Raw genomic sequence first — 13,082 nt, 5'->3', positions numbered from 1 at the left:
GGATGGTGTACTCCGGAATTTGCCATCTAGATTTTCTACTATGAAATTTGCAGCTATCTGGAATTTATACCTCTTTGGACTCAAATAGTGATTTGTTTCCTTTCTAGCCATTGGCATAGGAAAGGATTTAACTGTGCAACAGAATTGGCTCCTGTTTATTACAGCACCTTGGAAATGTATAACATATGACTGTATTTATGGAATGAGTTATTGTAATATTGTAACACTGTATGAAATTGTGTATATCTTTGCATTTGGATCATGATAGTGTAATTAAATTTTGATATATATAGTATATAGTTGAGGGGTTCCTGGGAGTTTTCCCTTTGTATCCTTGTGGAAGGAAGACCTGCCAATCAAGCTAAGCTGGACTTTGATTCGGTTTTCCAGGGTGACGGAAGGAGTGCAGACAGAGTTCAGGCATTCCCCATTTCCAAACGAATTGATTGATGGTGACTGACTGCCTGGCTTAACGAACCACAGCCAAACACAATGAACCTGTCTTCCAACAAACACTGGTTCATTGGCCAGGAACCATCACCAACTGCCAGATCGCAATCAGACAATTGGGTAGTTCGAGGGTTTTTTGTGTTCATGATGCAGTTCGTGCCCATGTCTACTCTAAACTGCTTTCCATGTTGAGGCAGGAAAAGAACTGAGGAGATGAGTGATACCCACTGAGGAGACATGAAGTGGAAAGGAGTTGTTCCTCCACCAAGAAGTCCTCTACCTCAAAGGGAGAACTTCATGATTCAGATCGGTTGTTCAATAAAGTCAACTATAACTCACAAATCATTGCCTACTGTATCCATTTAGTGATATTGGTACAAAAGACAAATAACACCCGATAATAAGAGATGAATTAAGAAAGGCCATTCTTTTTCCTAACTAGTTGCTCCCTGGTGTTCAGCTGAGGCCTCATTAATATAATATAGCATTTGGGAAAGAAGATGAAGCCCAACAGCCCAGCACTAGAAGTCAAGATGGAGAAGACCTCCACGGCCACCATGTATTTCCCTTTGGTGCTCAGATATGTTGGGACAAAGGACACCCAAACACTGCAGAACACAAACATGCTGAAGGTAATCAGCTTGGCTTCATTGAAACTGCCTGGCAACTTTCGGGCAAAGAAAGCCACAGTGAAGCTGAGAATGGCCAGAAAGCCCATGTAGCCCAGGACAAGGTAGAACATGATCTCTGAGCCTTCGTTGCACTGCACTGTGATCTGGCTGATCTGGGAGTGCATGTCAAGCTCTGGGAAGGGGGGAGAGGTGGCTATCCAGGTGGTACAGATACCCATTTGAATGAGAGAACAGAGAGTAATTACAGACATTGCCAGCCTCTTCCCTGCCCATTTCATGATACTGTTTCCTGGTTTGGTAGCCATGAAGACCAGAACCACAGTGATGGTTTTGGCCAACACACAGGAGACTGAGATGGAGATGGTGATACCAAACACAGTTTGCCGCAGAAGACAGGTCAGCTCCCCAGGCTGGCCAATAAACAGGAAAGAGCAAAGGAAGCCAAGCAGCAGAGAGGCCAGGAGGGTGCAAGTGATGCTCCTGTTGTTGGCCTTGACGATGGGAGTGTCCCAGTGCAGAACAAAGAGCCCCACCACCATGACGGTGGCCAAGGAAGACAAAATTGCCAAGGAAGCCAAGGCTGCTCCCAAGAGCTCTCCATAGGACAAGAAAGTGATGCTTCTGGGAATGCATCGGTCTTGCTTTTGATTTGGATACTGATCCTCTGGGCACTTCTGGCATTGTTCAGCATCTGAAATTAACAAGGAAGTTCTTAGTGACAAAGATGTTCTGAAAGCTTCATCTTACCCGGAATCATTATTGCTTAAATGTAGTCATAGAATTTGAATTTGTATGTAGAAATCAGTTGGTGACATTAATACGATAAAGGAATATAGATTGCTACTTTCCCTTATCCTTGAGTTACACTCAACAGGTCCTGTATGAAAATGTAATAGGGACTGAAAGAAGAGGAAGAAAAGAGTGTCCTTGGGGGGCAGGAAACCCTTTGTCAGGTCAGACTTCCTCCGTGGGCTTCCTGTTTTCTACCCCTCTCCAAGAAATCTGATTTTAGAGAACCCATTTCTACAACTGACAAAAGGGATGGGTATTATCATTGACCCAAAAGTAAAGCTCTATCCTTTTTCGCTAATACTCGTTCCTTCTTTCCTTACCAATTTGCACTGAAATCCTCCCTTCAGGGCACCAAGAACAGCTATAACAACAGACTTCTTTCCCCTCCAGAACAATCTTGCTGGATCCAGGTTGGCAGCTCTTGACACATGTTGAAGATGGCGCCTCCTAACAGCAACCAAAAAGAAGGTTTTTTAGGGTTCAAATAATGTACCTCTAGAGTGGCCGTCTACACTAGGAAATTGGTGAAGATTTTAGAACAATGCATAGGAGGCAGTTCAGTTCGTATATGATTTTACATGTTGTGATGTCACATCATTTGATGTTACATCAAAGTAAAAAAATCTACTTCTCCAAATCCTCCCCTTCCTGTGAGGTCATTTCAATCTGCCAAAATTCGTCTTTTAAAAGTAAATGTCCTTTCTCATATTATTCAACCAAAACCCTTTCAAAATTGCCACAAAGAAAGTCTTTAGGATAAAAAGAATGTACTTGTATAGTGTCCAATTCTAGAATGGGAAATTGTCAAATAGGCAGTCTAGAGACCCAGAACAGAACAGCTTGGAAGAGGGGTAATTAACAATGGAGTAACACAGGTACATGAGCTTTTCTAGATTAGAAACCATGCCAATGGACGCTAGGAGTTGAGGCCCAGGTGCAAAGTCATCTTAGAATGGTAAGAATGTCCAACTTCACAGGAGTGAAGATGTAGTCCAAAAGATGGTGTGTATTAACTCAGCGCCCACAGATATTCATATGTTGAAGAAACATGCATCACTATTTTTAAATAGACTTTGTTTCAATAAAAAGTAGCAACAAACTAACAGTTTTTATTTATTTTAAGAAGATAATCAAGAACACGTTCTTGGTGAGGTGTTTGAAGTTATAAGACAATTAATGAGCCAAGAATGTGTATCTTTACCAAATGGCACAACTAGCTATTAATAGGAGATTATTTCAAAGCCCGGGAAATATGGGGAAATGAATTGATTGGAAGTATCTCTTCTTGCTTATCTTTGGGTAAGATATTTTTATGGACTCATGTAATTGCGCTAATCTATCTATATATATAATTGAGTAAGCGTGTTTCAGACAAGTCACTTTATACTCTGGTGCACCATCAGAGGGCGCTGCTGCAAAGGAAAGCTCAGGCAACTCACCATATCATTCTAGAAAACATGCCTTGGTGGGAAGCCCTGGCAGGGATCAGAAGTGGAGCAGGTAGCAATGCCCTCCCCGTGTCTTAACCCAGATGGTATTAGGAGCGGAGCAGGGGGCCATGCCCACCCCCACCTTAATCCAGCTAATATTAGGAGCAGAGCAGATGCCCATCCCCTGCCCATCCCCTGCATTAACTCAGCTGGTATTAGGAGCGGAACAGGTAGCAATGCCCACCCCCTGCATTAACCCAGCTGGTATTAGGTGTGAAGAAAGTGGCAATGCCCTCCACTCTTTCACCAAGTTGGGATCAGGAGCAAACTAGGTAGATATGCCCACTCTCTGCCTTAACCCAGCCAGTATTAGGAGCAGAGCAGGTGGCAACACCCATCTCCAGCCTTAACACAGCCAGTGATAGGAGAGGAGCACTTGGCAATGCCCACCCCCACATTAACCCTGTTGGTATTAAGAGTGGAGGAGGTGGCAATGCCCATTCCCCACCTTAACCTAGCTAGTATTAGGAGGAGAGGAGGTGGCAATACCTACCGTCACCTTAATCCAGCTGGTATTAGGAACAGAGTAGGTGGCAATGCCACCTCCCCTTCAGCCAGCTGGGATCAGGAATGGAGTAAGAATGCCCACACCTGCCTTAATCCAGCTGGTATTAGGAGCAAAGAATTTTAATTTAATTTAATTTATTATATTTATATTCCGCCCTCCCCGCTTTCGCAGGCTCAGGGCGGTTAACAAATACAAACACCATTAAAAACATTTAAAAACATTTAATAATACATTTAAAAACATTTTAAAACATTAAATATTACAATTCATGCTGCATGGTGGTTCATACATGCCTCTTCACGGGGGGGGGGGGGCGGGCACTGCCCGGCATCAGCCATATGCCTGGCAGAATAACTCTGTCTTACATGTCTGGCGAAATGCAAGCAAATCTTGCCGGGCCCTTGTCTCACAAGACAGAGCATTCCACCAGGTCAGGGCCAGGACCGAAAAGGCCCTGGCCCTGGTCGATGCCAGGCAGGCCTCCCTAGGGCCAGGGACACTTAAAAGATGTTTTTCACCAGAGTGGACAGTCCTTGGGGCTCATATGGTGAGAGACGGTCCCTCAGATACATCGGTCCCAGTCTGCGTAGGGCTTTGTAGGTTAACACCAAAACCTTGAACCTGATTCGGTATTCCACTGGCAGCCAATGCAGCTGACGTAGCACCGATGTAATATGCTCCCATACCGGTGCTCCAGCAATGACCTGCACTGCTGCATTCTGTACCAGCTGTAACCGCTGGATCAGGCCCATGGGAAGCCCAGTGTAGAGCGCGTTACAGTAATCCAATGTAGAGGTGACCATTGCTTGGACCACTGTAGTCAAATCACGGGGAGACAAATAAGGGGCAAACTGCCTGGCCAGCCGAAGGCAGTTTATTATTCCTTTTATTAGACCTGGCAATTACAGTGATCTGGTCCTCCATCTTCAGGGAGGAATCCAGAATCACCCCCAGACTCCTAACTGTCGGGGCCAGTGTAAGTGCTACCCCATCAAGTGTAGGAAGCTGGGGTCCCAAAGCCATCTCCCCACGACCCACATACAGGACCTCCGTCTTCGTGGGATTCAATTTCAGCCGACTTTGTCTCAACCAACCAGCCACAGCTTAAAAAGAACACTCCAGGGCATCAGGGGCCGATACAGGCCGCCCGTCCAACAACAGATAAAGTTTGGTGTCATCCACGTATTGGTGACACCCAAGCCGAAACTCCGCACCAGCCGGGCAAGGGGGGGCATATAAATATTAAATATGCTCCCTGTGGCACACCACATACCAGTGGCCTACGAGATGACACTCTCTCCCCAAGTGGCACCCTCTGTCCCCGATCATGGAGAAAGGCAACCAGCCACTGCAGTGCTGTCCCCTGAATCCCCACATCCGCAAGGCGGTGGGTCAAAAGCTCATGATCGACTGTATTAAACGCTGCTGACAGATCCAGCAAAATCAGCAGTGCTGATCTGCCCTGATCCAGTTGTCTGCGGAGATCGTCTGTAAGGCGACCAACAATGTCTCGACCCCATGTCCCGGGCGGAAACCAGACTGCAAGGGGTCTAGGGCCGAGGTCTCCTTCAGGAAATTCTGCAGTTGCTTCTCTGCCGCTCGCTCAATGACCTTTCCCAAAAACGGAAGGTTGGAAACTGGTCGGTAATTGAGCAGGTCAGCAGGATCGAATGATGATTTCTTCAAAAGAGGCCGTACTACAGCTTCCTTCAGCGCCTTGGGAAAAACCTCAGAGCTCAAGGACAGGTTTATAATTGCCTCCAAGGAATCCCAAAGCCCGTCAACACTGGCTTTCACCAGCCATGATGGGCTTGGGTCCAAGGGGCAAGTGGTAGGCTGTACCACCTGCAGAATCCTGTCTACCTCTTCCCCGAAAAGAGGGCTGAAATGATCTAATATGGGTCCCGAAGACGGCCAAGGGGCCTCTAGTTCATTTACTGTATCAACTGTGCCTGGTAAGTCGCAGCGGAGAAGCAAGATCTTATCAGTAAAAAAGCTCGCAAAAGCCTCACAGCTTATCTGCACATTCAACTTTTGATGGTCTCCACCTGATTGGGAGACCAATGAATGGACCACATTAAATAATTTAGCTGGGCATGAGCTAGCTGATGCAATGGAAGCTGCATAATACTCTTTCTTCACAGCTTTCACCGCCATCTCATAGGACTTCATAAACAGCCTATAAGATGTTCTTGCTTCCTCGTCACAAGATAGCCGCCACACGCGTTCCAGTCGTCTTAGCTCCCGTTTATCTTGCCTCAGCAACTCTGTATACCAAGGAGCCCAGCAATTCCGGCAGCGAAGAGGATGACGGGGGGCGATTTCATCGATGGCCTCTGAGAGCCGGACTTGCCAGCCCTCCACTAGCTCATCTAATGAACCAAAGTGGAGCATTGGTTCTCGCAGAGCATTCTGGAACCCAATTGGGTCCATAAGTCTCCACGGGCGAGCATTAATTTGCTCACCGCCCTTGCAGGGGGGTGGCACACCCAGCCAGGCCTTCACAACCACGTGGTCTGACCATGGCACCAACTCTACTTTATCCAGAACCACATCCAATCCCATCCCGAAGATCAGATCTAGCGTGTGGCCTGGTTCATGTGTGGGTGCCGATTCAAACTGGGAGAGTCCCAGTGTTGCCATGGCTGACACCAGGTCCATAGCCTGTATCGAGGTGCCATCATCTACATGGGCATTGAAATACCCCAGCACCATCAACCTGGGGTACTCCAAGGCCCTCCCAGCAACCACCTCTAGCAGGCGCGGCAAGGCATCTGCTGGTGCGCTGGGCAGTCGGTACGCCAAGCAGATGGCCAAACTCTCCCCGGCATTCCACACCAGGCCCACACAATCAATGCCAGAGATCTTCGGGGCGGGAAGCGGCTTGAAGGAGAAACCCTCCCGGACAAGGATTGCCACCTCTCCCCCCCAATGCTCAGTTCGTGACTGATGAAGGACCACATAACCTGGGGTGGTCAGCTCACCAAGAGCAACTGTTTCTCCTTCCCTCACCCAAGTCTCGGTCATGCATACCAGGTCCATATTAGCTGCCATACTGCAGCATACTGGTCTTATTATTTATGGACCTGGCATTGCACAACATCAGTGTCGAAGGAAGGGTTTTTCCTAGCTCCAACACCGGCGTGCCTCGGGAGGGGCATAGGTTAGAAGGGCACCGAGCCTTTCCACATCTCCGTGACCGTCTCCCTTTAAACCAGGCCCCATCTGCACCTTATCACCACTGGCATTAGAAGAGAAGCTGGTGGCAATGCTCACCCCCAACTTAACCCAGGTGTTATTAGGAGCAGAGCAGACGGCAATGCCTGCCCCTGTCGTAACCCAGCTGGTATTAGGAGTGGAGCAAGTGTCCATGTACACCCCACCTTAATTCAGCTGGTATTAGGAGTGGAGCAGGTGGCAATACACACACACACACACCTTATCACAACTAGCAATAGGAGCTGAGCAGCTTAAAATGCCCATCCCTGCCTTAACACAGCGGGCATTAGGAGCGAAGGAGGTGGCAATGCCCACTCCCCTTCATCCAGCTGTGATCAGGAGCGGAGCAGGTGGCTATGCCCACTCTCTGCCTTAATCTAGCTGATATTAGGAGCAGAACAGATGGCAATGCCCACTCCCCTTCACCCAGCTGTGATCAGGAGCGGAGTAGATAGTAAGGCCCTCACCCTTTCACCCAGCTGGGAACGGCACACCTTTCCTGGCTCCAGCTCCTGGCCCTTGGCCGCTGGCTGTGACTTTGATCAAGCTGGCACATTGGATTCAGGATGAGTCCCAGATACATGCCATTATTCTTCATTGTTTGTGCAGTTAAATTGTATCTTTATAGAGTATGTTGATAGCATTTTTATTTTTGTAAACAGCGCAGTTGTCTTCAGTAAGAAAGGCTATTCTATTCACTATTCTAACGAACTATAAACAACACATAGAGTTCCGCAGATGTGACCGTCTAAAGTTCGGGTAAAACACTTCAGACCTGTTTAAACTTGGGATTCCACACAATGGTGCTTCTGTTAATGGTGAACTCCTGGCCTAAAGGAGCTTGCAGGTCTATCTTTCCAACTTGGACTCTCTGAAAGGATTCATTGGCGAATGCAATGGTATTAATGAGATCATATCCAGTGGCCAATTCTCCATTTTCATCAAAGAAGATTTCATCCCCAGCGCTATTATTAAAGCGAACCTTTCTCAGAAAAGAGTTCAGCTAGACAAGAAAAGTTTACAACATTAGACAAATACATTGAGAACAGATTGTGACTTGACACTTGGCAATATTTTGACCACTTCTCTTTCAGTTCAATATTTCAGTACTCAAAAAGACAACTGGCCAGGTTTTGGATTTTCTACATCCACAGGAACTCTTTATTTATTTGTTTGTTTTCTACATTTGCACCCTGCCTTTCTCACTGAAAATACAAATCAGAAAAAAATAGAAATGAGGGAAAATACAAATCAGAGAAAACAATGAAGAGCACAAGATGTTGAGAAATCACTAGGATTACAGAAATCAGAAAAATACGCAAATAGTTTAAGCCATGACATGCCATACCTAATGCTGAGATGCAATAAACATTGCAATAAACAGCGCTCCTATTCCCTTTTAAGAAAGCCCTCTCAGACCGTTCTATTTTATTGTGATTCTGATTTCTTTATAAATTGCCTTCTTGAACACTTCTGCTTTGTCTCCCCACAAGTGAAGCACCTTGCTATAGATCTTATCTCTCAGCGTGAAACTGCGCTACATCTACATTGCCCACTCACCCATAACTGTCAATCGATTTGCTCCCTGATGGGTTTTCTAGAGGGTTTGCATCTCAGACTACTCTCTCCTTACTTGGGCATTCTGAAAGGAGACTCTTCACTGCTTCCGCTGATCTAGCCCATCTTCCCATCCTTCCTGCTATAGCACCGGGAAATGGCCAGTCTAGGCTGACCCTTCAGGAATGGGCCACCAACAGTGTGTATCCTAGTCAGAATCTATCTCAAATAGCAGAGGCTGATTAATTTTGAAGAAGTTACAAATATAGAAGGAAACTAGCCTGGATAGCCCAGGTTATCCTGATCTCGTCAGATCTCAGACGATAAGCAGGATTGACCTTGGTTAGAAAACGGATGGGAGATCTCCAATAGAAAACTGCCTCTGTTAGTCTCTTGTCATGAAATACCCACCAGGGGGGAGGGTCATCATAAGATAACTATGACTTGAGGGCACTCTCCATTCAATAAATAGAGAAGCAGAGATTGGAGAACAAAATTAAATCACAGCTTCCTGTTATCTTATTGCCCTTCTGGGAGCATGAATAAATATAACATTTATTTGGGAGTTATCCTAGAGGAGGTGGAGAGGCAGACTCCAAAACTCAGTGTCACTTAAGAACATCGGAGCGCAGTTCACCTCAGGAGCACATAGCATGGAGACATGGGTCATAGATCTCTCCTCCCCTACCTAGTTTTCCTGTAACAGCACTGGCAAAACATTAGCTGGCTGTTAAGTTATGGAAAGGCTTCCATATAGAGTGCAGACCCAATTATTGTAATTTTTATGTGAATCCTGAGGTGGAGTGCTAGGCATTTCTTCACACCTTTATAAAGAACCTTAATTGACTCATTTTCAAAACCCACTGCAATAATGAAGTCTGACAAAAAGGGAACGTAGACTCACCTGCCATGGCTGAATATCCCCAAACTTCCATCTGTCTCCATGGGTCGTTGCTCTCCATTTGACAAGCGATGAATGCAGGGCATGGAGAGCATGTGCTACAGCGTAAGCCGCATTATAGATGCTGTAGCTATGGCCAGACATTCTCATTTCAAACACAGACCCAGGGAGGTTCCTCAGCTTCTCTTCCCCAGTGCAGAGGGGAAGGTTTGTTGAAAGTTGCTCAAACTCTGGGAAAGAACACTTAAATGATTTTTGCCAGAAATTGCGGATCAAAGGAAAAATCCCTGGACCTATGCTGTCAAGGAATTCCTCAAATCCTGGCACCACTTTTGTGTGCAGGTCAAAGGACAAGGTACCATTGAGGGATTGTGCTGGGAAACCATACCAAGCAATCACGGCTGTGAAATCCCACTTAGCAGTTATGATCCACACCCTCTGCATTGGAGGCTGGTCATCAAGTTCATAATCCATCAGAACTATTCGTAACTCATCCATGGACAGAATATCCCCATGAACAAGAATGACATTCACTTCATACAACCAGAGAGAAGAAAAGATGCCGTCTAGGATTTTACTTGGATTGTCATGCAGTATAATTGGCATCAGTTGTGTGAAAGCGAGACAAATGTTGTTCTGGAGGAGCCTGGGTCTCAGGGTCTGCAGAAATGTTTCTCCACTCTCATCATCGGACGTGAGGAGGCCGACCCACGTCCATCCAAAATGCTTGAGCAGCTGAACGATCCCCACATACTGAGCATTTTCGCTGGGAACCATCCGATAGAAAAAAGGGAACTTAATCTTATCACTCAGCACTGGGTCAAAGGAGCCGTAACTTAGCTAATACGAGGGGGAAACGTATTTTTAATATGGAGAACTGCATCGCTCAATTTTTTAAAACAAGAGATACATCTTTAATGCAATGAATTTAATCCTCCCAGCAATGTCACACTACAAATCTTCAATTACTGGTTTTACACATATACACTTTTTTAAAAAAAAGTTGATTTCTATTATCTTTCTAACTGAGCTAATATAATGAAAATAAATTACGGAGGAAAAAATAGTTTTATAAACCATTAATTATGTTTTTAGAAAAATGAATGTTTCCACCAACGAATATCACAAAACAAATCTTAACATTTGTGCTACAACCCTGAAAGCTTGGTTTCTCATGTTTCTACAATTTTTGCTATGAAACTCTGGGACTGAAGTAGAGTCCAATGGGGAAGAACGTGGCCTGGGGAGATTTTGGAGCTAGGCATTCCAGTAGAACCTCAGGAATTATGACACTGATCTTTCAAGATATTCAAGGGAGTCATTAAGCATCTGCCTAGTCAGTACTCACCTTACTGCGTGAGAAGAAGTGGTCTGTAAGGATATGCAGAAATAAAATAGTCTTAGAATATCAATTGTCTGTCTACTGAAACCGGATAATTCCTGTTACACAAAAATAAAGTTTTGGAGGACACATTGAACTGCTCTGCTACCAAGTGATTGCTATGCACATTCCTCAGAGCATGCATACCTGTGGGATCTTGTAGTTTGTTAACACGTTGGCCATCTGAATTGAGTTTTGAGAGGAGAGGGCACCTATGGCGGCCATTATAGTCTTCTTTCTGTTGCAATTGTAATTGGAGGGATTACCCTGGTTCCTTTCCAGGAGCTCCAAAGTGTTCTGGCTGGTTAACATTGCATTGAAATTATTGTTTCCAATAATGTATTTGAGTGAGATGTTGGGAAAGAGATGGGTATTCCGGTCGATCTCACCCACAGCAAAACTAAAGGCCCATAAGTGCTGGTAGTTTTTAGGGATCAACCTGCAATGAAATTCCACAAGCTTTGATGCCTTGCTTTTTAAAGATATTCTCTTTAAAAAATCCAAGAACCGCTCTACCTGCAAAGCTGCCAGGCAGAGAAGCAAAAAGACTGGACAATTCTGGCAACTTCAAAGACTCAAAATGTTCCTCTTTGTCTGCACACATCATAAACTCAACAATCACAAAGAAAAAGAAGAAAATGCTTGCACACAATTTAGTTCTTTCATCACTGCACTTTATGGGCAACATTCTAATAACAAGTAGAATTCCAGAGGGGAAGGGGGCATGAGTTGGCCTATGGTTTTGCTGCCAGAGTTTCATGGTCTCCTGCATGGATAGGCAATTCTTCAGGGATTTAAGAGTGAGCCACACCTGGATAGGTTGATGTACATTCTGCAGAGCAGCACTGTCTTAGCAGCTCTACAGAACAGGGAAGGGTCTCAGGAGATTGCAGAATGTTCCTATCGGATCCTGCAGTCTACACACATGGCTTGCAGGCTTGTGAATCATGATGATACTAACAACAACTCTATTTATAAAACCAATGAGCTTACTTAGAAAAAAGAAGCAATTCTGTGCCGTACAGCAACTCAAAACTGAAGTATGATTGAAGAACTCAAATAAAAGTTCCAATGCATTTTCCAAAATGGAAGATGGATCATTTGTCTTCTACTGTGAAATGGAGGCCTGTCCTTACTCAGTTTGTTTAACTCACTGCACTGCCATTAATAAAGCTGATAAATATGGAGAATTCATACAAGAATGATTTCTCCCTTCCTTCTTCCATGTTGAAATAATGTGAGAATTGTGTATGTTACATGATGTTAGGTCACTTCTGACTTATACATAGGGCGACTCTATGAATGAAAGACCTCCAAAACAACCTCTCTTTAACAGCCTTGCTGCCAGTGCGTGTGCCTTATGCAGCGATATCCTTGGAGACCAACCAAAGAGAGTTGGAGACAAAGGCATGGATTGTAACCATTACATTTGGGTTGCATCTGCCCTTTAGGAGCAGCCCTAATAGCCTCATTGCACACACATTTCAATCAAAGATTCATAGAAATTGAGACTCAAGAACGGAGAAGCCTTGCCTCTGGCAGATGCTCCCCTTTGAGATGGGGGATCTTTCCAAATGGTTCCTTGGCAGAGTATTTCTCTTGTCTGACTTCAGAGAGCGTTCATGTTAGCTCAGTTTAAGGTGCTTCCTTCTGCTGTATTGTATGAGAGGTTTAAGAAAATCTCATACTCCACTAAGATATGTACCTCGGAGGTAGAAAGTACTGAACACGTTCTCCTGTATTGTTCGTTCTATTGTGATGTCCATGCTGTATATTTAGAACCTCTTATACAAAATCACGATGGACAATCTGATGTCAGTAAGACCTCCTTGCTATTGTTCACCCAAAAGCATGAGACCATCGAGTCTGTGGCTAAATTCCTGTGTCGTGCATCCAAGACGAGAGGATTGGTTTAAATATTCAGGTGACGGTGGTCTTGTCTTCCCGCTGACTGTGCATGTTCACATTGTTATACCAATAAAGGTATTCTTAAATGAATGACATAGGCTAAAGTCTGCTACGTATTCAATATTTTGCTTACAGGAAGAAGAAGAAGTCTGTGAAGAAGCTTTCCTTGATCTGAATATTTTTGAAATGCTTGAGACCTGACTTCTCTACCACAGACAGGACTTTAAGAAACATTGCAGATCAT

The 13,082-nt window shown here is 44.9% G+C and overlaps 1 protein-coding gene across 1 annotated transcript; it reads right to left on the bottom strand.

The window, feature by feature from the left end:
* Positions 1-862: 862 nt before the first annotated feature.
* Positions 863-11,155, bottom strand: LOC129339562 (vomeronasal type-2 receptor 26-like). The gene is made up of 3 exons (XM_054994142.1): positions 11,078-11,155; positions 9,843-10,389; positions 863-1,773 (listed from the first exon to the last, which is right to left on the bottom strand). The coding sequence occupies exons 1-3, from the start codon at positions 11,153-11,155 to the stop codon at positions 863-865; spliced, it is 1,536 nt and encodes a 511-aa protein (XP_054850117.1).
* Positions 11,156-13,082: the final 1,927 nt, after the last annotated feature.

This window comes from Eublepharis macularius, chromosome 12 (genome assembly GCF_028583425.1).
Source record: "Eublepharis macularius isolate TG4126 chromosome 12, MPM_Emac_v1.0, whole genome shotgun sequence".
Lineage (NCBI taxonomy): Eukaryota > Metazoa > Chordata > Lepidosauria > Squamata > Eublepharidae > Eublepharis > Eublepharis macularius.
Note: the sequence above shows the minus strand (reverse complement) of the source record. Positions and strands in the feature narration are given on the sequence as shown.

What these genes read in the sequence shown, in the direction of transcription:
- LOC129339562 (XM_054994142.1), bottom strand. Translation starts at nt 11,155, where the DNA reads ATGGCCGCCATAGGTGCCCTCTCCTCTCAAAACTCAATTCAGATGGCC. An exon ending in CAAACTACAAGATCCCACAG is followed by an intron (nt 10,390 to 11,077) that starts GTATGCATGCTC and finishes CCCTCGTATTAG; the next exon opens with CTAAGTTACGGCTCCTTTGA. An exon ending in GGAATTCCTTGACAGCATAG is followed by an intron (nt 1,774 to 9,842) that starts GTCCAGGGATTT and finishes TGTTAATTTCAG; the next exon opens with ATGCTGAACAATGCCAGAAG.